The sequence below is a fragment of the Rattus norvegicus genome, chromosome 17, assembly GCF_021556685.1.
Source record: "Rattus norvegicus strain SHRSP/BbbUtx chromosome 17, alternate assembly SHRSP_T2T, whole genome shotgun sequence".
NCBI lineage: Eukaryota > Metazoa > Chordata > Mammalia > Rodentia > Muridae > Rattus > Rattus norvegicus.
The window spans coordinates 64,514,598-64,541,837 of NC_141550.1; the positions used below are offsets into that span (position 1 = coordinate 64,514,598).

The 27,240-nt window shown below is 46.7% G+C and overlaps 1 protein-coding gene across 1 annotated transcript in view; it reads left to right on the forward strand.

The window, feature by feature from the left end:
• Nucleotides 1-26,676, forward strand: part of Actn2 (actinin alpha 2) — a 67,103-nt gene extending 40,427 nt beyond the window's left edge. Inside the window, 14 exon segments of the mRNA NM_001170325.1 lie at nt 1,154-1,239; nt 3,285-3,377; nt 5,797-6,027; nt 6,840-6,987; nt 9,426-9,576; nt 14,527-14,635; nt 15,990-16,130; nt 17,274-17,456; nt 18,847-18,981; nt 19,742-19,921; nt 21,250-21,396; nt 23,702-23,767; nt 25,247-25,405; nt 26,449-26,676. Of these exon segments, the coding sequence (NP_001163796.1) occupies nt 1,154-1,239; nt 3,285-3,377; nt 5,797-6,027; nt 6,840-6,987; nt 9,426-9,576; nt 14,527-14,635; nt 15,990-16,130; nt 17,274-17,456; nt 18,847-18,981; nt 19,742-19,921; nt 21,250-21,396; nt 23,702-23,767; nt 25,247-25,405; nt 26,449-26,607 (1,988 nt within the window). The 3' untranslated portion in view covers nt 26,608-26,676.
• Nucleotides 26,677-27,240: the final 564 nt, after the last annotated feature.

Here is a 27,240-nt window from a genome sequence, read left to right on the forward strand (position 1 = left end):
GAAGTCTCGATTTTTCTGTCGTTCACACCTCCTTTCCTGCCCCACCTCCTCAAGAGGTTCTGAGGAGGCAGTTCTTGGTTGTCGTTGTGTTGTTGTTTTTTAGTCTAGTTTTCTTTGAAACTTTCTGCTCACATGGTGTTCATGTTGTTTTCTAAAGGTTCGGTAGGCTTACAAGTTTTCACTGACATGAATCATTTTGGGCCCCCTCGTTCACTGACCCAACCAAGTTCCTGGACAGGTCTTACCAAACCTGATATCATAGGAGGGAAGCATGTGTGGCCACCACGGTCCTTTTCTCTTCTGTTTGGTCTTGTAGTAGCTAACTACAGTGGCAGCAACAAGCAGAGTCATATATACAACCCCCTTCTGTAGATGTTTTGTTACTCTTGGTGGGAAGGTAAGTATGTTTTGAAGGTGTTAAGGACAACCCTTACCCCACACAGCGAGTTTCACCACTCTCCCTGGGTGGTTTCCAGCACAGAGAGAGTCCATGAATGTGGGGTTGGGGCTGGGAAGTAGGAGGACAATCCAGGCTGTGTCTAACCATCTTTCCACAGAACCTATCTTCCTCAGAGACAAAGTTGTGAGAGTCACAAACAAGGCTAACAAGAATGTATGATCCTGATACATGCTATCCGAATCTCCATGTTAACATGCTATATACACTTTTAAAAGCCCGTTGAAGGAGGCGGGGCACAGGCCCTCAGTTGGACCATTCAGATCCTAAGACTGGTGAGATGGCTGAGCATCAGGATAAAGGCATCAGGATAAAGGCTCGGGCTTACCAACGAGCTTGATGACCTGAGTTTGATCCCTTGGCTCCACCTGGTGGAAGGAGAGAACTGACTCTCAGGAATTGTCCTCTGACGTCCACATGCATTCCATAGAATGTGTGTGCGTGTGTGGCACATATATGTGCGTGCACAAACACACACGCATTCATATACTGAGTAAATGGGTAAAAAGTAATCCTAAAATAGCTATCCTGGGGTCGTGTCAGTGCTGTCCAGCTGCCCTGAGGTTCAGGGTCATGGGCCCATGAAACGTGAAGCAAAGTGGTCGGTATAAGCTGATTAGTTCCTCCCTCCGTTCACCGTGGTTTCTCCTCTTCGCCTGTGTGTGTCCGTGTCCCGTGTTATTTTTCCCCCCTCAGACATTGTCAACACTCCCAAACCCGATGAAAGAGCCATCATGACTTACGTTTCCTGCTTCTACCATGCTTTCGCGGGAGCGGAGCAGGTACTCCTCCCCTGTGCACGCAGCGAACCGCGCTGCTCTTCTGTGTGCGCGTGTGTATTTCTGGGCGTGTGTCTGTGTGCTTCACATCTGACCTCGGAATATCAGTGTTTCATAACGACCTAACACAGCAAGTCCCCAACTGCAAATGATTTTTTAAAAAAAAACAACCACCCGCCCCCAGAAAAAAACCCCAAAACCTTTAGACAATAACCAACGTGTTTTTCTCTATTTTTCCCCTCCCAAGATGTTTCTTCAATTTTATTAGAAAACTGTTAGAAACACAGCACATTCTGGGGAGCAGAGTGCCTTGAAAAGCGTGCTGCATGCATTGAGCAGTGAAGGGCAGGCAACTAGGAGACACAATGCCTCCGCCATGTTTCTTGTTCTCAGTTGCCTAAAAATGACCTTTATTCAGTGGTTTGCTCCAACATTCCAGACTAACTGTATTTTTAGTCAACGGAACAAAAGGGTTACAACCTCAGAAGCATTTACCTGCCTCTGAACAGACTGAGAGAAACTAGGAGAGAGCAGTCATCTACCTTCTGCAGAATCATCTGTCACTGCTGTTCACCCCTGTATGTGGGGGACCCTTATGGACTGACAGACAAAATGGCCCTATTTTGCCGTCTTTGTAAAGGCTACCACCGAGAGATGATGGTAATTGGGATCATTGTGGTCAGGAGAACTATGGCTTTAGAGGACAGACTTTGGGAAAAGTGTCCAGTGGCTTCTGTGGGTCACATTTTGGATTGTCTTGGGCTGCACAGGGGTGTCCAATCTGTAGCCAGAGGTTACAGAAGCATGCATGTATTTACTCGGCCTGACATCAAAACACGAGCTGTGTAATCAAGTCTCACACACACACACACACACACACACACACACACACGCATACACACACATACACACACACGCATACACGCACAAAATAAAATATAAAAACAACAAATAAAGCCAGGCATGGAGGTGCACTCTTTTCATCTCATATCTTTGGAGGCAGAGGCAGGCAGATTTCAGTAAAATTGAGGCCAGCCTGATCTACATATAAGTTCCAGGCCAGCCAGGACTACATAGTGAGAGTCTGAAAACAAAGAATTGGTTTGGTGGAGGTGGTGTACAACTTTAATCCCAGTACTTGGGCTACAGAAGCAGGCAGATTTTGGGAATTCAAGGTCTATAGGGCAAATTCCAGGACAGCCAAGGATTTATAGAGAAAACCTATCTTTAAAAACAAACAAACAAACAAACAAACAAAAACCTAAAAAAACAAAAAACAATAAAACAAAACAAAACAAACACCTCCCTCCAAAAAGCCCCAAAGAATTCAAATACTTTTCTACTTGGTGTTGGGATATATTCATTGCTATCCTGGTTACACGTGGCACCTGGGCCAGGAGTTGGACACCTCTGGTTGAGAGCAGGCACGTACCTCTTCTTGGTGTATTGCAGGAATGTGTTAAGAGGCACATGACCCAAGTTCCCTTCAAGGTAATGACAGAGGAATATTTATTGCTTCAGTGATTCCTCTCGTAGAGTAAACAATGAAACAGCATCTTAAGGCAAGCTCATCTCCAGTATCCCATCTAGAAAGTTCTTCTGTGGATTCAAGGTCAATAACATGGATTCATTCAGGACCCAACCTTTTCAGCTTGGATTTCTGAAGGCCAGGGTCATTCCACCCCATAGCTGCAGGGTCTGTCTATTCAGGAGCATTTAGCTGGACAGTCAGAGACCTGAGATCTTGGTTTCCTCGACCCACATATTTCTGTTACTAACTTGCTCGATGTTTTATAAAGCTTGTACTTTAGACTAATGATATCTCCCCATTATTCCCTACAGTATATTCAGCCTGCCGTGTAAGTCTGTGTGAAAACTAAAAAAGGTGTGAACTGACTCATCCCCTCTATCTTACCCCACCCTGACCCAGACTGCACCGTCTTCAACACACCCTCTCCTCCATCCTGCCCTGCCACGTCTGGCTTTACGTGTGTTTGCCTGCATACCCTTGTCTCCCAGCCATTCTGTTTACCTATTGTGTTTTGCAGGCCGAGACGGCAGCTAACAGGATATGTAAGGTTCTTGCTGTGAATCAAGAGAATGAGAGGCTGATGGAAGAATATGAGAGGCTAGCGAGTGAGGTAAAGGAAATGGGGGCAGCTCTGTCCGTCCGCCTGCAGCCAGGGGTGAGGCGGAGACTGCAAACAGACCCACCGTCCACGTTTACTTTTCCCACTTTTCACCTCACAGAGAGCGAGAGCAGAAAAGACTGGTCACTGAAACCTCTGGTCTCAGAGGCTACTTCTCCTGTAGCCACATGCCTGGGGCCTGGTGCCAGTGTCCCCGCCCCCACCGTGACCTTTGCAAAGACTCCAAAGCTACTTGTGTTGATGTGGTAGGGAGGGGATCTAGTCTTCTCTCTGCCCCTGCAAGGTCAGAATCCCGTCACTCGTAGCTTGTGGGCTACTGACATCGTGTAGGGTGCTCTTTCTGTCAAGGGCCCTGTTCAGCACTGTGAAAGGAATTTTGGGAGGTGGAGGTGTGCTGTGTATGTACATGTGTTCACACACACATGTGTGCATGTGTGTACATGCACAGGCCCAGAGTGGGATCTGGGATGACAGCTCACCTTCCAAACCCTTTGAGCCTTGGGGATGAGTTTTTATAACTTTTCACCCAGACCCTTGATTTGAGCAATGCATTTACAGTTCATTTTGTTGTTTGGCCTTATCACAGCACAGAGGAGTACCAGGGCATCCTTGTCACTAACCCTGTGTTATTTTTCTAACACAAGCCCAGGCTGAGGGACCCAAGTGCTGTGTCCTCTGAGATGGAACTCAGTACAGACCCATAGTCAAGACCAGATAGCTTAAACTAAATTTTTAAAAAGTGTTTAAAAGGTTAATAAGAAGAATAAATGCAATACTAAATAATTTTTGCGTTAACTTGATGTAACCACAGTTGCTCTGTGCTATGAACATGATCAGCAGAGGTGAAGTAAATCATCCCAGATACGTACTTGATGGCAATTCAATCAGAGTAAACTAAATGTATACCTTCATGCTGCTGATATGGGGAAATTTAGTGTTCGATCCCCTACCACTCTTTCTTCCTTCTGTAATTGTTACCACTGCTGTGCAAAACATCTCATTCGTTGGTATTAAGGAGTCTTAGACTTCAAGAGGGAAGTCTGTTTGGCACAGAAAGATGGCTAATTGTCAGGAATTTCCTTACTTGTCCTAAACTTAGTTTCACTCTCATTGCTGTGATAAAACGACCTTACAACAGCAACTTGCGGGAGACATGGTTTATTCTAACTCACAGTTCCAAGGGGATATGGCCCATTATGGTAAAGGAGGAATGGCAACAGATTCCTGATGTAAGTTTGTCATTTGTCACATGGAATCTACAGTCTAGAAGCAGAGAGAGAACAGGAAGCAGAGCCAAGCTATAACTTCCCAAAACAGCGCCACCTGCTGGGGAACAAGTGTTCAGACACATGAGCCTCTGAGGGACACTCCTGTTCAATGTTGATTGTGGAGGCATCATCATTGAAACTCGTTTTCATCCCAGCTTCCCAAGGCATCAGTAGACATAAGAGTAAATAAAAGGGGAGCTGGAGAGATGGCTGAAAGATATAGCTTAGCTGAGAGTCTGGCTGCTTTCCCACAGGACCTGGGTTTGTGTCCCAGCACCCACATGGTGGTTAACAACTATGTAAAACTCCGGTTCCAGGAGGACCTGGCACCCTCTTCTGGCCTCTGAAGGCACTTCATGCATGTGGTGCACAGATATACATTCAGGCAAAATGCCCATGTACATAAAATAAAAATAAAATTTTAAAACAAATTAAAAACTAAAAGAATAAATTAAGTGGCTAGGTGTCTAGCAGGTTATCTCTGAGGCCTGGATACTGACTCAGGAGAAGGGCAGTCATTAGATTTTTGGGGAATTCACTAGGATTTCACTCGCTTCCTGTGGAGTTGCATAAAACGCTAACGATAAAGTTTACCCTGGCCCAGAGTCCTCCCTAAGCTTTGTAGTACAATTCTCTAGTGAGTAAACTCATTAGCTCTAAGCTTTTCTTTTTTTTTTTCAATGAAACATTTGACATTCGACCCAGTTCCTTGCTGAATGCATCAACTCCATTCTTCTTATTCTTCTTGTTTTTTTTTCTTTTGTTTCTTTTTTTTTTTTAATTTTGTTTTCCCTTTTAGAATTTGGAGGCTCCATCCAGCATTTGTCTGCTAATGTCTGATTGCTGCGTTTCTCGTAAATGTCACATTTTTGTCAAACACGACTCCGTGTGCTGACCTGAAGTTTGAGTTAAACCTGGGCGTGGTTTCATTGGGGTGGTCACTGTGACCCTGGGTGGACACCATCATTCATTGCACCATGCACAGAGCTGCCATCCCCACTTTAAGTCAATACAGTAGTAACCATGCTCGGTCATCTGGGAGCCTTAGGGGAACTGGTTCCAGTTATCGGGCCCCTTTGCTCTTGTACTGGAAACAGTTTGCTAGAATCCTCAGCCATGCTTTCTTTCGTGTTTGGAAATAGCTCTTGGAATGGATTCGACGCACAATCCCCTGGCTGGAGAACAGGACACCGGAGAAGACCATGCAAGCCATGCAGAAGAAGCTGGAGGACTTCCGGGACTATCGTCGTAAGCACAAGCCCCCAAAGGTGCAGGAGAAGTGCCAGCTGGAGATCAACTTCAACACCCTGCAGACCAAGCTTCGGATCAGCAACCGGCCTGCCTTCATGCCCTCCGAGGGCAAGATGGTGTCGGTGAGTGGCTGCAGTCCCCACTGTCACCACTCCCTTTGGTCTGTTGAGGAGGCCTTTGCTTCCTGAGCGTGACTGTTAGTAAATGTAATCACGAATGACCCCGTAATCACTCCATTTTTGTGGGTTGAGAGAATGGGGGCTGGACCCCAGGACTTTGCACATGTCAGGCAAGCTTACCACCGCTCAGCTACCTCCCCACTCCTTTTTAATTTTTTTCTTTTGAGAAGTGGTCTTACTAAGTTTCCAGGCTGACCTTGAATTCATTGAGTTGCCCAGACTGGACTCAAACTTACATTCCTCCTGCCTCAGCCTCCTGAGCCGCTGGGATTACCAGCATGTGCTGCCGGTAGGGCAGCAGGGCTTCGTTACTGATCCTCCACTCCCTTCCATTGTGCAGTTCTTGGTGTGGTGTGTCATGAATGGTGCCCCACAGGCTCTCATCAAAGGCTCTGCAAGAGGCCACTCCCTCCCCTTGCAGAGCTATGATCTTGACCTCGCTGAAATTTCTTTATAATTTACAATGCTAGATCTTCCCTGTGTACTCACCTCCCTGCTGTCACCAGCTGCCCTTCCCACCTGCTTGACATCTGGAAACGTCTTCGAGGCTGATGAGAATAGCTGTGCTAATGTAATAGGCCGCTGTGGGGATTTGGACATTTGGAAAGCAAACTGGTGGGATGGTTAGTTGTACAGAAGAGGCAATGGGGGACCGAAACCAGAGGACAACCACTGTCAGACACACGCTGGAGGATTAGTGGAACCTAGAAGCTCTCGTGTCTTACCTGTGCCCTCGAATGACTTTCATTTCTCAGGACATTGCTGGTGCCTGGCAGAGGTTGGAGCAGGCCGAGAAGGGCTATGAGGAATGGCTATTGAATGAGATTCGAAGACTGGAGCGCTTGGAGCACTTGGCTGAGAAGTTCAGGCAGAAGGCCTCCACCCATGAGACATGGGCTTACGGTAAGGGTGTGAGAATCCAGTTCAGCTTTTACAGCATCTGGGTTGTGTATAAAGATGCTCCCTGCCAAGCCTGTACCCTGAGTTTGAACCAACTCCTGCAGATTGTCCTTCATCCTCCATAGACACAAGGTGGCATGCACATGCCCCTCAACACATGCACACACCCACGCACCATATGTATATATAAATAAACAAATGTGAAAAAATTCATCCGAGTTGTTCTAGGGTTGGTTAGTGTCTATTCCTGTAATTCCAGCACTTAGTAGACTGAGTCAGGAGGATCATCAATATTTCCAGCTGAGCCTACGCTACTTATTGAGTTCAAAGCTAGACAGAACTATAAAATAAGGTCTTGTTCCAGCGTAACAGCCAGGCGTTGTTTTGGGGGACCAGAGCTCTGTTTCTAGCATCCAAATCAGGCTCATGACCCTTGCAAGTCCAGCTTTAGGGGATCTGGTGCCCTTTTCTGGCATCCACAGGCACCTGTGCTTACATGCACCCCTCTACACACACACACAAACACCTGTACATGTAATAAAAAAATTAACCTTAAAAACAAACAAAAAAGAATGGATACACTGTAACTGTTTCCCATCTGACACAGCCTAGCTTCAATGTTGCCATCCTCTGACCTACTACACTTGCTTTCCATTTCCTGCTTTATAGAATTAAAACCATCAGGGTTGGGGATTTAGCTCAGTGGTTAGAGCGCTTGCCTAGAAAGCGCAAGGCCCTGGGTTCGATCCCCAGCTCCGAAAAAAAAAAAAGAACCAAAAAAAAAAAAAAACCAAAAAAAGCCTAGAATTAAAACCATCAGCCCCAGAGTACATGTAGATCTGGATACCTAGTCACAGCAGTATCTAGATTTAAGAAATACTTTTAGAGAGGACTGGGAATGTGGCTTAGTTGATGCGGTGCAAGCTTAACATACACCAGCAAAACCCTGGTTTCTATCCCCAGTACTGCATGTACTGGACATGGTGGTTCATACACCATAATCTCAGCACCAGGAGTGTAAAGGCGAAAGAATCAGAAGTTCAAGGTCATCCCTACCTAAGTACTAAGTTCAGGGCCAATCTGCATGAGAGACCCCTCGTCAAACAAACAAATGATAAAGAAAAATGTTGCGATAAAATTAAAAAGCAGCAGAAATGGTTCCCGTGAATTTCCACTCCGTGTGGATCTGAGGCAGCCGTGCGCTCTAGCTGTGTCTCTGTCAGCCGCTTTTACACACTGTCCACTTGGCGGACTGTTACCATGACACACACACACACACACACACACACACACACACACACACACACACTAAGTTCCAAGGGCTGTGCTAGCATGGCCCCACACCATGCTAGCCCCAAGCATTCTATAGCCTGGCACAGCTTCCTGTCATGGACTCTGCTCAGACTCCCAACAACCCAGTGAAACCAAGACTCAACAAACTGTAACCCAATAATCAGATTTGTATGTTAAATTCTCAATCCTCACATCCACACAATAAACTTATAACCAATTGATAAGGATATAAACTACCCACCTACATAAAATAAATTTGCCTACAGAAATGCATCCCAGCTAGCTACCTGGACAATTGAGGACCACCCAGATCTGGGTCATCCTTCTCAGTCTCCACCTTGATTCTTCCTCTTCCTCCCCTTTCACTTTATAAAAACTTTGTCCTGATCCACTCTCTACTGTCCAATCATGTATCAACCTTGATATCAACCTACAAAAAACTTATGGAAGAATTAGCAGGGGTTCAAAGAGGGAAATGTCTAATGTTTAGAATCAGGATGAGCAAAATGTAGGCCATATTTCGTCCCAGAGTGCAAGAGAAACCTGCTGACAAGCAATTTTTTGTGACTGAGTCCTGCTCTGTCACCGATACTCAACTTGAATTCACAGTGCTCTTGTCTTAGCCTCCTGGGTGCTGGGATTATAGGTGTGTACCACCATTCCCAGCTAACACACGAGTTTTATTCATCCATTCGATGTGGCTCATGGGTGGAAATGATTTCCAGCAGAACTGGATGTCATGCTGGGAAGGTAGACACTTGTGACTCAGAATGATGCAGAATATAGTGTGTAAATGCATAGCTCTCCTGCCTTTCTTTCTGGGCACCTCCTCTGTGAGCATCTAGAGGGATTGGGTGTTGCTTATAGGCTGGTTCTCCCTTGAAATCCCAGTGTTCTCTGAGCACATTCTGGTGTGGGGTAGCTTCTGTGTGACTTTGAGACTTCATGTTTATTTAATTGATCATATTGATCAATTTATTAGGCAATACTTGTCTTTGTACATCCTAGGCAAGCCCTCTACCATTGAGCTTCAGTCTTCTGTTTTCCTTTTCATTTTGAGACAAAATCTCAGAGTTGCCCAGGCTGGCCTTGAACCTTGAATCCTGCTGTCTCGGCCTAACAGTGTTGACTGGCTGTTTCCTTTGCAGGCAAAGAACAGATCTTGCTGCAGAAGGACTATGAGTCTGCGTCCCTGACGGAAGTTCGAGCCCTACTTCGGAAGCACGAGGCCTTTGAGAGTGACCTGGCGGCACACCAGGATCGTGTGGAACAGATTGCAGCCATTGCTCAGGAGCTCAAGTGTGTGCTGGTACCCTGGCCAAAGGCCACGTTGGGTTGTGGACACCCTGCAGGGTCTCAGAGAACAGACACTCTTCCCCGCTGAGTTCCAAGGGTCAGGCTGAAGCCCCTAGGGATGATGATTTTGGTGTCTAGAGAGGTCAAAACAGGTTCAGCTTTGCTGGGTGCCAGGTTCTCTCATCCTGTACCCCTGACCCCACATAAACCATTCTGCTTCTAAGGGAATGAGATACCGGTGTGGGGGCTGAGGCCTCAGGCTGCAGCAGGAGGCAACACCCATGTCTCCTGCAAAGAGGAAGGCAAAGAGAAGTCACTACTACCTCGTTTGGGGAGGAGCAGGCTGCCTCTTTTTTTGCATTTTGTTCTGTGGGAACAGGTGTCCTGGAGCTGATCTTCGTTTAGATGTTTTCTGCCTCTGCTTTGTACCTGTGATTCCCGGGATGTGTACAGCACGTGTGGAGGGCAGAAAAGAGTTTCAGATCTCCTGGAACTGGGGTTCCTGAGGGTTCCTGGGTTCTGGGAAATGAACCCAGCTCCTCTGTAGGAGTGACCAGAGCTCCTAACTGCTGACCTAGCTTTCTGGATCCACATCTGGCAGAAATATCATTGCTTATCACCTAACAATAAAAATAAAGTAATTAAAATGTACTTCACTGTTGAGGAAGCACCAACCCCTTAATTAACAGGTAGGGCTTTGTAAAACACCGTTTCTCAGGCTGGCCCATAAAAACCCTTCATCTTTTTTCAGCCTCACGCGGTCTTATGCCTCTTGAATATTGGCTCTTTGCTAATTAACAGCCACTCACCCATAGGATGAGGGCTTGCAAAGGACTGAAATTACTTAGTGTACAGTAATGGTTCCCACGAGTGATTTGAAGCAGTCTTAAGTGTCGCCCATAAGCTTTAAGCAATTGGATATTATTATGACTGTTGTTCCAGGCAACGTTGGTGCCGTTTGCTCCACCCTGCCAAGCTGCTGTACCCATGCCTGAGATCTACGTTGTGTTCATTTGACTGTTGCTAACATTCTTTTCCTTCCTGCTCATCCTAAAAATAAGTCCAAGTTTTTAGGCAGTTCTCAGAAGTACATAAAAATAGTCCTCCAAGCCCTAACTCCCAAACGCAGGTGTACACAGAACCGTTGTGTAAGGATCAGGGAAAATGGGGCTAGGAACACTTTCAGAGGACGGCCCCAGTGTTTCCTTTGTGGGTTAGCAGACAGTTCTAGCTTTATTCAATCACTTTGGAGATAGGGTCTCTCCGTGTAGTCCTGGCTGTCCTAGAACTCTGTGTAGACCAGGCTGGTTTCAGACTCACAGACATCCTCCTGCCTCTGTGTCCTGAATGCTGAGACTATGATTTTTTAAAAAAAAAAAATCATAGTCTGGAAATGGGAGGACATTCATATGTATACCATTGTGTGTGTGAGATCAGAGGGGGCTCTCGGGAGCTGTTCTCGCCTCCCTTTCTCCCCAGGTAGGGGTCCCGTTCCTGAGGCTGCCTGTGTGCTCCAGGGTTTTAGGTTTACCTCCTGTCTCAGCCTCCCATCATGCTCTGAGTTCTGGGATTTCAGGCACGTGCCATTTGGCTTTTTACGTGGGTTCTGGGATTGAAGTTGGGTTGTCAGGCTTATATAGCAAGCATTTTTTAACCTGGGGTGCTATCTCCCTCACTTCTTAGTTACTTTTTTCATTTATGTTGCCAGAATGCTGGACAGAAACAGCTCGAGGGGACAAGTTGATGTTTGTTCACGGTTTCATGAGGATTTCAGTCAGTCAGGACAGAGAAGACCAGGAATCAGAGAGAGCTAGGATCTTGGAGTTTCTACTGCTGGGATGAACACAACTTGGCAAGGAAACAGTTTATTTCAGCTATGTGTCCCGGATACATGTCCTGAAATAACAGGCCATCATGAAAGAGAGTCAGAGCAGAAACTAAGCAGGGGAGAAACCTGGATCCAGGAACTGAAGCAGAGGCCATGGAGGAGTGCTGCCTACTGTTCTGCTCCTCCTGGCTTGCTCAGTTTGCTTCTTTTCTTCTTCTTTTTTTTAAGGATGATCTTTTCTTTTATGTGTGAGTGTTTTGTGTGAGTGTTGTGTGTGTATGTGTGTATGTATGTGTGTGTATGTATGTATGTATGTATGTATGTATGTATATATGTATGTATACTACTTACATGCTTGGTAACTATGGAGAGTAGAAGATGGAGTTAGGAATGGTTGTAAACCACCATGTGGGTGCTGGGATTTGAGCTTAGGTCCTTTGTAAAAGTGACAAGTGCTCTTAATGGCTAAGCCATCTCTTCAGCCCTCAGTTTTGTTTTGTTTTTGTTTTATGTATCCCAGAATCACCACCTACAATGGACTGTGCTCTCCCATATCAATTATTAATCAAGAAATGTTGGGCAGTAGTGGTACACACCTTTAATCCCCTCACTCTAGAGGCAGAGGCAGGTGAGTCTCTGAGCTCGAGGCTAGCTTGATGTACAGAGTGAGTTCCAGGACAGCCCTCCAGGCTTGCCCACAGGCCAGCCTTATGGAGCCGTTGATTGAAATGAGGTTGTTCTCTCCTCTTAGTTGTCTCTAGGTTGTGTCAAGCTGACATAAGACTAGGCAGTGTCTTTGTTAGGCTTTCATTGCTGGGAAGAGACACCGTGACCAAGGCAACTCGTGTAAGGGTAAACATTTAATTGGGGCTTCCAGTTTCAAAGGTTTAGTGCATTTATCGTCATGGCAGAAAGCAAGGCAGAGGGCAGGTAGACTTGGTGCTGGAGGAGCCAAGGGTTCTACATCTTCATTTGCAGGTAGCAGAAGGGGATTGTCTCCTGCAGGCATCCCAGAGGAGGCTCTGTCCCACACTGGGCATAGCCTGAACACTAGGAGACCTCAGAGTCCACCTACACAGTGACTGACACACTTCCTCCAACGAGGCCACCCACACCTAGTCCAACAAGGCCACCCTCCCTAATAGTGCCACTTCTCATGGGCCAAGTATATTAAAACCACCACAGCCAACATACCCAGAGTAGAGCCCGAGTTGAGTCTGACCCCCTGAGGCCCACCCTTTGTGACTTACTTATGCCACAGTGCTCCACTTTCTTCAAATTCATGCAACTAGCCAGGGACCAAGCATTCACACACCAGGCCACAAGGGACATATCAGATGGAAACATCCAGAAATTTCTGGAAAAGACTTATCTCTTTAATGTTTCCACGTTAAAGATCTACTCTCTTGCCATTTTAAAATCAGCATAGTATAGCATCTCAGGGCAGGTACTGGGTTTGGTTTTCAGTTTGTACTCCAAGTATAAAGATCTAAATCAACTTTGGTTACATGAAAAGCCCATGTTTGTAGATAGCTGGTGGTTGCTCTTAAGGACAGGACAAGCTCTAACGAGGTGACAGGGAGCTTCTGCCCCTTTCAGAATGTTCTGGAAGAACAGCCAGATAACAATCAGATACATTTTCTCTGCTCAGCAAAAGAAACAGTAAAGTCAGCAAACGCAGGCGAGTATATGAAAAAGGAAATGGCAGAGGGGCCATGCACCCACACATTTATAAATTAATAAATTAATAAAACCGAAGTCTCAAGGACATGATTTTCAGGGGAGCAGGGCACTTCTGGAAAGTTCTCTCCTCTCAGGCTGTTTTCAAAGAAGCCTCCTGCAAATGTCTTCTGATCGCCACAGTTCCTGCTCTCCTCTTAGCCTGGTAGGGCAGCCACTTTTAAGGAGGACCCAGGCATTTACCCCTGAGATGAGGTTAAGTTTTAACCAAACTTTCTGTTTGTTTTGTTCTTTCTACCACACTAGAGGCATCCAATAGTCCAAAGAGTCATTGTCCCTAAATGGAAGAGCTCCAGCCTGCCCAGTTTTAGAAGTCTTTCTGTGCTGGCTAATGTCACAGCTCCCTCCTGGACTAGTCACTCAGTAGGCAGCAAGCTGCATGTCCTTCTAGAGAAGCCAAGGACACAGAACCCTGCCAAGTGGACACCCCCTTCCCTATGACTCATTTTAGTGTTCCAGCCACCTGGGTCAGATAGTTGGCTCTCCTTGTTGTTTCCATTTAAAAATCATGCTCTCAGGAGGCCTCAGAGGACACAGGAAGAGAAAGCTAGCCAGGGGCATTAAGAAGACAGTGCTGTTTTGAAAACCTTTAACTAACAGGATTTGTATTAACGCTTATAATTTATTCTGAGTGATAATATTTCCAGTGGGGACAATTCAAGAAACCCTGAAATGCCCTACCAGTTTTCTATTACCTTTGTATTTTGTGTATGTGTATGTGGGGGATTAGGGGTCGGGAATTCCTGAGGTGATGCAGAGGCCAGAGGTCAGAGGTCAGAAGTCGCCCTCAGATGTTTTCAGCAGGTCACCCTCCACATATTTTTTTTAAATATATAATTTTCTGATGGGCAAGAGCTTGCATGACTCAGCTATGCTGGCTGCCTAGTGAGCCCCAGGGACCTCCTTGTCTGGGTCAGGAGTAATTACATTAGCACATCTGTGGAGGTCAGAAGACAATATTAGGGATCGAATTCATGCCGTCAAATTGGTGGCAGGTTCCCTCAGTGGTTGAGCCATCTCACTAGCCTCCCTCCTGGTTTTCTATCAGGTCTTTAAAAGAGAAAGGCATGGGGCAAGTACTGGATAATGGGAGATGGCCGCCAGTTGAGGACATACATTCAATCACCCAGAACCCATGTTGAAAACCCCAACACAGATCCAGGGGAGATGACTCAGAGGCTAAGAGTGCTTCATGACCTACCCTGCTGAGGACACAGGTTCAGTTCCCAGAATCCACATCAGGCAGCTCACAACTGCCTATAACCCCAGCTCCAGGTGATCCATCGTCCTCTTCTGACCTCTACAAGTGCCCGCGCGCACACGTGTGCGCGCGCACACACACACACCATCTGGAAGAATTAACCTTTATTTCTTGCTTTCCATAGTGAACTGGACTACCACGATGCTGTGAACGTCAATGATCGTTGCCAGAAAATTTGCGACCAGTGGGATAGATTGGGGACGCTCACCCAGAAGAGGAGGGAGGCCTTGGAGGTAAAAACCTTGAAGCTCTTCTTGCCTTGAAAAGTCCTATGAGAGGCTCCATAATTAAATCAGTGACGTTAATTGTGTTTCTCCATGACCTCATGTGGAGACAGCCAAACATTATCCAGGAAATAGAAGAATGTGGAAAGTGGGAGCCACGGGGCCAAGGGAGGCTGGTACCTCTGCACTGTAACAAGTTAGAAGCAAACACACTTTTCAATTTTAAAATGATTGACATCTGAGCCCTGTTTGTTCAGTAGCAATCACGGTAAATTTCCCAAAAGCCCTTTTGAAAAAATTTTGACCACTTTCGTCTTTTATGTATGTGAGCATTTTGCCTGCGTGCGTGCGTGCCTGTGTACCACTCCTGTGCCTGGCACCTTTGCAGAACAGGGGAAGGCATCCTATCTCCTGGACCTGGAGTTACAGATGGTTGTGAGCCATCGAGCGTGTGCTGGGAATTCAGCTCAGGTCCTCTGGAAGAACAGTCTTGAACTCTTAACCACCAAGCCATACCTCTATACCCCTACTAAAGTTCTTCGGGGCCAAAAGCTGACTCAGGGTATCAGGCCCAACTTGAGGTGGGTACCTGGGGAATGGTAACAGATGTGGAAGAAAAAAAAATGCTAGGTTGGTAAAGTGCTTGTCTTGTACACACAGGGCCTAGGTTCACTTCCTAGAACCCCATAAAACTGCTGTGGTCATCAGTGACTAATCGAAACTCAGGAGGTAGAAGCAGAAGGATCAGAAGTTCAAGGCCATCCTTAGCTGTGTAGAAAGTTCAAGGCAAAGCTGAGCACTGTGGCACACTCTTTTTAATCCTAGCGTGTGGGAGGCAGAGGCTGGCAGATCTCGTCTGAGGCAGCCTGGTCTACATGGTGAGTTCCAGGATAGCCAAGACTATGTGAGACCTTCTCTCAAAAAAAAAGAAAAAGAAAGAGAAAGAAAAAAGAAAAGGAAAAGTTTAGACAAACCTGGGACTTTGTCTCAATAAATAAAAATAAGTGCTTTAGCAGGAGGAAGTTGTATATCTGTGTGAATTTTCAAGGGGAGTTCTTCAGGTACTTTAAATGTGAGGTTGCTCTGAGTGGCATTAAATTTTTCTTTAATTCAAAGGGCTCCCAAGGGACTACGCTCAGAGGTCAGACACTTTCATAACTGAGGCTTGGGCTCCATCCCCATCACCAAAACTAAGCAAACACAGAGTCTCTCGGAGACCTGTGGGTCTTACCATCATTCCAGCAGTGACCAGGATAAATAATACTTTATTGATCCAGAGACATATTCCATGTGTTTGCACATCTTGGGATTTTTAGAAAGTGTATTTAATCTGAGATAACACTTGCTTCTCTTCAATCTTCAGAGAACCGAGAAGTTGCTAGAAACAATTGACCAGCTGCACCTGGAGTTTGCCAAGAGAGCTGCGCCCTTCAACAACTGGATGGAGGGCGCCATGGAGGACCTGCAGGACATGTTCATCGTCCACAGCATTGAGGAGATCCAGGTGAGGGGCTCAAGCTTGTCCTCCTTCCGTTAGTGTGTATTTGCTGTGTGAAGGGATGCTTTTGGTTCAAGTGTATCCTGTACCAGACGAAGTATTTATTCTGCATCACCCTCTCTTATCCCCATATCTGCTAATTTCCATCCTTTTCTCAAATGGCCCCTCTTCTGTTTCCATTACACATATATATGCATATGTGTATGACTTAATGTGAGTATAAGACCTAAGGTTCTGGGCTAGTAAGATGGCTCTTCTAGTAAAGGCACTTGCCCCCCAGTCCTGCCGACCTGAGTTAAGTCACCAGAATCCACGAGGTGAAAGGGCAGGATTGACTCCTACAAGTTGTCCTCTGACCTCCACACGACATTCTATGTCATGCGTGAACACACACGTACAAAAGTAAAATGCACCTTTCTAAAAGGAAAATGAGGTTCTAGATTGAGGGAGACACTTGATGTTGACCTCTGGTTCCCACGAACACCAATATGCATGTAGCACACATGAGCACACCCATACAAAAGCACCTCCAAGATAGCACCTGCTCCCCGCCAACCCAAAGTGTTCTACTTGTATATCTCTTCAGAACATTCAAGTCTATAAATTAGCTTGCTGGCTTTAGTGTTAGGGAGAAAAGTTACTGTCAAGTGACCAGGACCCTGTTTATTCATAATCCATTTATGATGAATTTGGGCTACAATAGATTACAAAGAAAATATACATTTGTTTTTTAACAAAAGATATGTCATGAAGCCTGGGTTTAGTCAGTAAAGTGTTGCCTTGTGGGTACAAAGTCATAAGTTCAATTCCCAAGAATCTACATTTTAAAAAAAATTGGGCATGAAAGCATATGCTTGTAGTCCCAGACTGACCCAAAGAGAGAGCGGCCAGGCCAGTGAAAGTCCCTGTCAAACAAGATGGACCTCTGCCCTCTGGATACCCGTAAACACACACAAGGTTTACACTAAACGTCTGAACGCAGTGGTACATGCCTGCAATCCCAGAAGCTGGGATTGGAGAAGGAGAATCAGGAGTTCAGGGTCACACGTGACATTCGAGGCCAGTCTGGTTACTTGAGATCATGTCTAAAGATAAACGCGCATTTGATGCCCCAGTCGGATTGGTTCTCTGCACTGCCCCCTGCTGTAGAGTCTGATCACCGCACATGAGCAGTTCAAGGCCACGCTGCCCGAGGCCGATGGGGAGCGGCAGTCCATCCTAGCCATCCAGAATGAGGTGGAGAAGGTGATCCAGAGCTACAGTATCCGGATCAGCTCCAGCAACCCCTACAGCACTGTCACCATGGACGAGCTGCGCAACAAGTGGGACAAGGTGGGCAGCCGCGGGCCGGCGTGGGGGGTGTGGGTTGATGGGGGAGGGCAAGGCGGTCTGTGGGTTGGTGATGGGATGAGGGAAGGGTTATGCGGAAGGAAGGAAGGAAGGAAGACCTTGGGATGGAGGATGACCTAATTCAGCATCACCCTCCGACTTCCCTCCCTTCCAGATTTTATAGACGTGTTGAATGGTCCTGCTGTTTGGCAACCTCTGTGATTTGTGAAGAAAAACAATAGAAGTTATTTCCCTTAAAGAAAGTATTGTAAATTTTGGCAAAGTAAATATTGGTTATGATAGTAATACTTTCAGGGAAACATTTTAAAATCCTGGCCTGAGATGGCTCCTCAGTGGGTGAAGGCGTTTGCTGCGCAAGTCTGGGGCCCTAGGTCCAATCCGCAGAACCCACGTAGAGGAAGAAGGAGAGAAGAGAGCACACAGTTGTCCTCTGGTTTGCACATAAATGCTATCCTGCACACACACACACACACACACACACACACACACACACACACACACACACGCACACGCACACACATACACGGGGGGGGGCGGGGGACAGAGAGAGAGAGAGAATAAAATATAAAATAAACTTTAAAAACCCAGGCCTGGCAGGCCTGTAGTCCTTTTTGGGAGGCTGGAGATCAAAATTTCAAGGTCACCCTGGGCAACCAATCAAGTTTAAGGCTAACCCAGGTCATGACTCACATTATAGAGTGAAAAAAAAAGGTTGAGATGGGCTCAGTGGCAGACCTTAGGTTTAACAACCCCACTGAATAAAGTCAGGATATGGTGAAGTACGTGCCCTGCCTCCTTATGAAGGAACACATTTACAAGAGGATGCAATGGCAACCCGATGACCTTGAAATAGACCGGAGTGTATGTGTCGACCTCGAGACAGTTGCAGGGGCTCGCCTGGCATAGGGATGCCTGGTGGCTGTGTGGCAGTCATGGGTTCTACTGAATCCTGATGCCCACATCCATAGATGAAGGAAACGCTAACCTTTGATCAGGGAACATGAAAATAAAGATGCCACTCTTCCCCACATTCAAGCTCATGATTCTGCACTGTGGTCCCAGCCCCCATGGGCTTGGTGCCGCAGGGAGAGAACTCCTCTTTGAGGAACAGCCCTTGGATAGACTCTTAAATCCCTTGACTAAGCTGCCCTTTCAGAGCTCCCTTGGTGTTATAAGGTAACAGTCAGGACTAGTCCCTTCAGCACGACTCTCTCTCCGCTCTGTTCCCCAAGCCTCTATCCTTGTCTTCCCTCTTTCCCCTTTCTCCCTCTTCAAACCCCAGTGGCTTAACATCTGATGGTGAGCCCATCCCCTGGCCACTCTTATGAAACCAGAGATGGCCTCTCATCCTGCTCTCCTTGGGTCCTGACAGGTGAAGCAGCTGGTGCCAGTCCGGGATCAGTCCCTGCAGGAGGAGCTGGCACGCCAACATGCTAATGAGCGCCTACGGCGCCAGTTTGCTGCCCAGGCCAATGCCATCGGCCCCTGGATCCAGAACAAGATGGAGGTTGGTGGAGCCCTACCCGAGTCTGGAGTTCTCAGCGAGCTTCAGAACAGCACCTCCCTGCCTGGGTTCTGTCTGCACCACCCACTCCACTGTCTGTGGCCTTCATGTCTCCATGCCCAGGGCTGACAGAGTACAGGCTGCCAAGGGCTGTTAGAGTACAGGGCTCAGTGGCCCATCTCCGCTGTCTGCCCTTGTCAGTGACAAAGCTCTTCCTCAGGTTTAGTCTCACCAGGAGCTAGATGTTGAGCCATCCGCCCCTAGTGAGGGCAGGTGAAGGGTCACACGTGCTTTGTGTTTCAAACATTCAAGAAACGTGGTATTAGAATGGCTCCAAGGATCTGGCTTTTTTTTTTTTTTAATAGCTTTCAACAATAGCCAGGAGACCTTTTCTGTCTCCCCTTTGGGATAAAGTATTAACTTTATCTTAGAGGTAGAAGCTCTCCCCAGTGGTCTGATACCTGTCTGGCAGCTCTGCCCATGTCTGCAGTCCACGTGCCCACAGCACAGAGCAGACTAGCAGGCCTGACGACATGTCTCTTCCCTTCAGGAACGTCAGCAGGACTCTTTCCTTACAGCTGCTTTGGATCATGTCCGCGCCCCCACCCCCCGCCCCATTCTCTAGACAGACGTGAACTTAACCTTATTCCATCCTGTGATCTTGTCCCTAATTTGTCTGGGACACCCAGTGCCTCGGGCCCACCCTGTCTGTCTCTGTGCTCACTGAGTGCACCCTCATACCCCACCTGCCCCCCACATACAGGAGATCGCTCGGAGCTCCATCCAGATCACAGGGGCCCTGGAGGACCAGATGAACCAGCTGAAGCAGTACGAGCACAACATCATCAACTACAAGAACAACATTGACAAGCTGGAGGGCGACCACCAGCTCATCCAGGAAGCCCTGGTCTTCGACAACAAGCACACCAACTACACCATGGAGGTACGGATGGCGCGTGGGCAGGCTTGGCTCGCCTTGACCTTGCAGGTGGTTTCCGTCCGCACGTCTCCCTCTCTGGTAAATCCTGTATGTGTGAACTCAGGGGACAGTCAGGTCTTTCTATTCACTGTGTGTGGAAAAGCACTGTGAATGGTTACAATCATCAAACAATAATTAATTGTCAACGTATCGTTATTGTCACAGGGAAGTCATTACGCTTCTTTGCAGAGGAACTTAAATTGTCCTCATTTCTTCCCATTGTTTTTTGGCTTGGGTTTTTGTTGTTGTTGTTGCTGCTGCTGCTGTTGCAATGGATGGTCTCATGTACCCCAGATTCTCCTGGATCTGAATATGTAATTATGAATGACCCGATACTCCTGCTTCGATCTCCTAAGTACTATGACCACAGGCATGTACCACCACACCCATTCTTTATTAGTTGTTGTAAAAATTAGTACGTAAAGTCAAGACTGTCCCCATTTCTACCAGTCTGGTTCCAATCTCCCTGGATGCCTTTGGGTATAACCAGTGCCCAAAGGCTATTTGTGAAAATGTCTTCAGTGACAAATAGACCACATGTTGAATATTTAATCTACAAAGTGTGGGCCAGAGATGTAGTTTCGTTGTAGACTTTATTTATTTATTTATTTTTGCTTAGTATGTGCAAGGCCCTAGGTTAACCCCTAGTTCCAAGTATATGTGACATAAATAAAAAATATTAATTGATTTGCAAAGTGCCACTTTGTAGATTGTCATTTGTAGAAATCTGATCTCACTCCTCAATATTTCCCATGCTACAGAATCTTGTAAAAGTTGAAACAGTGAAAAAAACATTTTAAGTACAGGGAAGTCAAGCTGTTGAGATGGCTCGGCAGTAAAGGCACACACCATGAAGCCTGACAATCTGAGTTGAGTTCTAGGAATCTATGTAAAGGAGGGAACTGACTCCAAAATTTTCCTGTGATGTCTGCACATGGACTCCCTACACCAATGATGATGATGATGGTGGTGGTGGTGGTGGTGGTGGTGGTGGTGGTGGTGGTGATGGTGGTGGTGGTGATGGTGGTGATGGTGGTGATGGTGGTGGTGGTGGTGGTGATGGTGGTGGTGGTGGTGGTGGTGGTGATGGTGGTGGTGGTGGTGATGGTGGTGATGGTGGTGGTGGTGGTGGTGGTGGTGGTGGTGGTGGTGGTGGTGATAAACAGAATCAGTACAGCAAGCCTATACCAAGCCCTGCTTATTTCCTGCTCATTGGAGTCCCCCTCCTTTCGTGATAACGATGCACTAAAACCTCCTTGACGTAGCTGATTGCTGGTTCCTCTCCTTGACAGCATATCCGTGTCGGATGGGAGTTGCTGCTCACAACTATCGCCAGAACCATCAATGAGGTGGAGACCCAGATCCTGACAAGAGATGCCAAGGGCATCACCCAGGAGCAGATGAATGAGTTCAGAGCCTCCTTCAACCACTTTGACAGGGTACTGCTCTCTCTCGAGTTGTGTGAAAGGCAGTTATATCTGGAAGACCATGCGTACTGTTGGTCTGAGTCCTTTAAGACACAGGAATTCCAGGCCGGCTTTCAGGTCTCTCTGTAACTGAGGATGACCTTGAGCCCCCGTCCTCCTGCCCCCACTTCCCAGTGCTGGATGATTGCAGGTGCTTGGCAACATGCCCAGCTGGTCACTTTAGATCTTGCTGCTCCAAAAAGTTCACAAGGAAACTGGTTGAGTGATACCAAGGGAACTAGCTATCAAACAAGCACTGTTACGTCCCCATGTCGCGTCAGGTGACCTTACATCAAGGCTTTTGCTTTGTTTCCTGAAGTTAGGGATTTAGCTCAGTTGTAGAGTGCAGGCCTAGCAAAGCACAAGGCCCTGGGTTAAGTCCTTGGCTTGGGAGAAAGAAAAAACAAAGGACAAAATCTACAAAAAGAAACAAATGAGCAAAAACAATGTAGCTTGCTCTGTTTTCTGTAGATCCTCTAACTAGGACACTGTAGTTAATGTCAATGCTTGGCTGTCTTTAGTGAAAGCACCTGCTTGGGCTGCAGAGCTGGCTTGGTGGTAAAGAGGGCGAGCTGTTCTTGCCGAGGACATGGGCTCAGTTCTAACACCCACACAGCGGCTCACACCACCTGTAACTCAGGCTTGTGATCCCCATGCATATACGTGGTACACATGTCCACTCAGGCATAACATAAACATTAGGTAAATAAGTAAACCTCAAATACGTTTAAATGTAGAAAAGGTTTATTTCCAATAAGCACTGGAAACAGAGTTTTCCTGGGGTCGGTTGGGGTGAGATTAGACATTTAGATTACGTCGTGTTCTCGATGTACAGCAACATGGGGCTGTGTGTGGTCCGAGTGGCTTTTATCTTGGCATGCAGGGAGCAGGAACAGGTAAATCTCTGAGTTTGAGGCCAACTTGGTCTACATAGCAAATTCAGGCAGGGAGGTACGTAGGGCAAAGCAGTCGGAGGATGGCAGGATCACGGAGCGCATGGATGGAGAGATCCCTCCACCAGACCTCTGGGTCGCTGACTCTCATAGAGCACAGGTATGGGCAGAGCTGTGTTTCTGAGAAGCTCATTAAAACTCCAGATGGTAATGCGGGTGGGGGCATTGGAGTGAAGAGAAGGAGCAGAAGCCAGATGTGGCTCCTGGAGAAATTAAGGAAGGGGGTTAGGAAGGAACTTTGGGCTCAGGGACAGAAGTGACAAGACCAAGGGCTTGGTGGGAAGGAGACTGATGAGCGACACAGTTATTCCAGACTCCAAGGGCATACAGGAGGAGTGCTCATGCGCCAGCTTGGGAAAGCCGGCCCTCCTACCTGGGCAGTGGGAGACCAGCTTAGTGAAACCAGGCAGTGTGCAAGTAATGATCTCCAGCAAGCAGCCATCTGAGAGGAAGAGAGGAGGGTTCCGACCTACAGGGTTACTGCTCCAAAGCAGCTGCAAGCGCCAGAGCAGGGCACCAAGGGAAGTGGACAGGAGCGCCATGAGCAGAACGCAGGGCTGCAAGGAGGCTGACACTGGGGAGGGCCATGGCCCCTCAGGCCTGAGAGCCAAAACACAGGTTCCAGTCACAGAAGACAGAACTTCTAATTTTCTAAACCGGCCATTTCCTGAGTGAACAAAGTCAACTGAATCGCCAGTAAAGACATATTGGTGTTTAAATGTTAGCTGTCCCTCTTACAACTCTAAGAAAATGTAAACAAGAACATTTTCCATCCCAACCAGAATTTGGTATCAGATATCCTCGTTTACAGAGCTGAGACCACCGCCCACTGGGTTTGGGGGAGAAGCTGAGCTAGGCATGCGGATGAAGCCATTACATCTGGCCCTGGGTTCCATTCCCAGAACTTCATCTGGGTAGTAGTTTCCAAGTTTCTCAGTTCAGATCTAGAAATGTTTGCAATACGTGCCATTACCAATAGGTGGCAGCAGTGAGCTCCTCACTGGCTCCCTTTGCTGCCTTTGATGTGGGTTTTTTCATTATTAGTCTTTATAGCACCTGACCCTTTTCCCTTTCCTTCCTCTTATTTTATTTTGCAGCACCTTGTGTGTGTTAGGCAAGCCACTCTCCCACTGAGTGACAGCCGGGTTTCCTCTGTTAAAGAGACTACTTTATAATATTCTGGTACTGGTGGCTTTGTTCTCCTATAAGTCAGGGGCGACTTCTGAGCTTGGCTGGTCACCCTTTCTCTACCACCTTGCTCACTGGGCACTGAGTCAGGCAGAGCTGTTCATCTCGTCCTTAACTGTTCTCTCTTTGTTCTTTAGAGGAAGAATGGCCTGATGGATCATGAGGATTTCAGAGCCTGCCTCATTTCCATGGGCTATGACTTGGTAAGATGCAAGCTGAAGTTCTACAAAGGTCTGGGACCACACCAGGCCTCCATTGTGGGGAATGTAGATATGATACTTTTCTAATGGGTTTATTTTCATATCACAGAGCAACGCTTTGTGAAAAATCTGCCTATCGTTATGTACAAATAATGCTAAAATGCTAAAAAACTTTACTCAGTACCTGGCAAGGTTTCCTTAGGGTGAAAACATTAAGGACATGGGCTTTCCTGGTAATGTTTAGAAGCCTCATTGATATAACTCACATACTTCAGTGAAACAACTTAAAATGTACACGCCAATGGCATCCAGTTTCCTGAGTTTTAAATGGTGTTTTCCTTTGGTATTTTAGAAGATAGAAGAGGAGAGATTTTAATGGCTGGGGATGATAATGCAAGATTTTAATCCCACTTCTTGGGAGGCAAAGGCAGGCAGATCTTTATGAGTTCCGGGCCAGCCAGAGCTATATAGGGGAGTCTCTGTTTCAAAAAAACATCGAGGGCTGGAGAGATGGCTCAGCGGTTAAGAACACTGACTGCTCTTTCCAGAAGTCCTGAGTTCAAATCCCAGCAACCACACGGTGGCTCATAACCATCTGTAATGGGATCTGATGTCCTCTTCTGGTGTGTCTGAAGACAGCTACAGTGTGCTCATATACATAAAATAAATAATTTTTAAAAAATCAAGAGAGAGGGAGAGAGAGACAGACAGACAGGGGACAGATTATAGAAGTGCTCTGCATTACCCTTTGATGAGTTACATGTTTATCTATTTTTGAAACAGTATCTTGTTAGGTAGCCCAGGTTGGCCTTGAGCTTACTGAGATCCTCCTCCCTCTGCCTCTAACCTTGGGCTTAGAGTCCCAGTGGTGTAAGAATAAATTAAATATACAAATTCATAGAACAAGCCAGACTACCAGGTGACATATGCCCGCATTCCCAGCACCTGGGTATCTCGTGTAGCCCAGGTGAGGTTAGCTGGGAGCTAGCCTCAAACTTACTATCCTTTCTGCTCAACCTCCTGAAAACCAGAACTACAGGTATGCACCTTGATTATATATAAAACAGTGTTGCTTTTTAAGGCTTTTTTTTTTCAGTACTAGGGACATGCTAGTCAATTGCTCTAATACTGAGCTGTACTTAGTCTCTAATGAGCGTTTAAAACATGACCAGCGTTGATTCCTCTGGTAATAAACTAAAGAATGAGCACCATCTTACATAGTAATTCCACTTCCCAACTCTGGCTGAGTTACTCTTCCTAATGATGTAATTAGGAAGGGCAACATGGGCTACAGAAAGGACACACTTCTGATAGGCTGGGGCCTCTGGCAATGATGCTACAACAACATATAAAACTGATTGGAAATGGACCTGAGTCACCCACAAGACGAACACTTTCCAGAGAGTAAAGAGAACCATGAGGAGGACCCATTTCCATTCCAAACCCTGAATCATTTACTGTCTCTGTACCACCTCCCCTTAGGGTGAAGCTGAGTTTGCCCGAATTATGACTCTGGTTGACCCCAACGGACAAGGCACAGTCACCTTCCAGTCCTTCATTGACTTCATGACTAGAGAGACCGCAGACACGGACACTGCAGAACAGGTCATCGCCTCCTTCCGGATTCTGGCTTCTGATAAGGTCTGCTGGGACAGGCTTTCTTTTTTTAAAAAAACTTTTTAAATGATCTTCAACTATCTGGGGTAGTGAGTACACTTGCACATGGGCATTGGTGTGTGTGGTGGTCAGAGGCCTCAGACATCAGTCTTGCCTTCACCTTATTTGAGACGTGGACCCTCTTGTTTCTTGCTGTATATGCAAGGCTAGCTTTTCTGCAAGCTTTCAGGGACTCTCTGGTCTTCTACCTCTCATTTCATCATAAGAGCTCTGGGATTTTAGATGTATACAGTTAAGTCTGGACTTTCAAAAAAGGATCTGTGCGTGTGTGCGTGCATGGTCCGATCTCTCCTTCTCCTTTACAGGGGTTCCAGGGACAAACAGCGTTCTCCAGGCTCATGTGGCCCTTACCCACAGAGCCAGTTCATCAGCTGGATATTTTTAATACAAATTAAGCAGGGGTTTATAGAGAGATAGAAGCTCAGAAAGGAGTAAAGCTTATCCCAGAACATGGGTGAAGGCTTCCCATATGTATATGTTTTTAAAAGTTCCTTCCTTCAATGCCAATCCTACTCTTTAAGTGAAGGTTTTATTTTTCCCCTCACAGTGACATATTTTCATATTTTTAAAAACTAGAGCATGAAAGGGTCTCCATTTTCTTATATTTTTGGTTGTGGGCCTAACCTTTAACAACTAAGCCATATCTCCAGCCAAGGGTCTCCATTTTCTAAAAACATCACTTATGTGAAGTCAAATGGTTCACTCCTATGTTCTCCTCAGTTTATGCTGTGAACCAACGTGACCCATGAGGTGGGGAATTAAAATCGGAATGTTTATGAGAAATGTTGGCAATACTCACTCATGGGCTTTTACAAAGCATCCTGAACTTCCTGCCTGTCTCCTTGCAGACTCGCTCTCTGTGAACCCAGCTTTCGGTCGTTATCTGGTAAAATGGGCAGAGTAGAGTCCTCACCTGTGATCCTCTACAGTGTGAGAAACACGCAGATATTGAGACGGCTCACAGTCTAGGTTCTCTGCATTTAATCTCCTTTTGTGTTTTTTCCTAGCCTTACATCTTGGCAGAGGAACTTCGTCGAGAGCTGCCTCCGGATCAGGCCCAGTACTGCATCAAGAGAATGCCCCCATACTCAGGCCCAGGCAGTGTCCCCGGGGCCCTGGACTACACTGCCTTCTCCTCTGCCCTCTACGGGGAGAGCGACCTCTGATGCTCCTTCTGTAACCCCTGACCCTATCAGAACGCAATAAAGGCTCAAGTGTAGGTTGTTACCTGGAAACTCTGACAAACTTTATTAAGAGGTGTGATAAGCTGGATGAAGTGGTGCACGCCTTTATCCCCCGCCGCTGGGAGGCAGAGGCAGGTCCATCTCTTCGAGTTCAAGGACAGGCCTGGTCTACCTATTGAGTTCCAGGCCCAGCCAGGGATACCCACAAGACCCTGTCTCAAAAACAAACAAACAAACAAACAAACAAACAAACAAACAAACAACGAAAGAGAGACTGGAGTGAAGGAGGGCCTAAGAAGAAAGGTCTGTCTATGAAGTGCTTGCCCTGTAAAGGTGGCTAGCAGGTAAAGGTGCCTGCAGGAAAGTCTAACGACCTGAGTTTGATCCCTGGAGCCCCTGGGGCAGGACGAGAGAACTGAAAATTTCCTCTGGCTTCCACATGCATATGCACACATGCACCAGGACATACGTGACCAGGCACACGCCCAGAGGGTCTTCCTTGCAGCTCATTCTTTCCCTAGGTCAGGCAGAAGCAGTTTCAATGGGTGTGATGTAGTGGTCCTACTCCCACGGGTTTCTTTCTGAAGGTTTAGCTACATGAAATGAAAGGGTAGG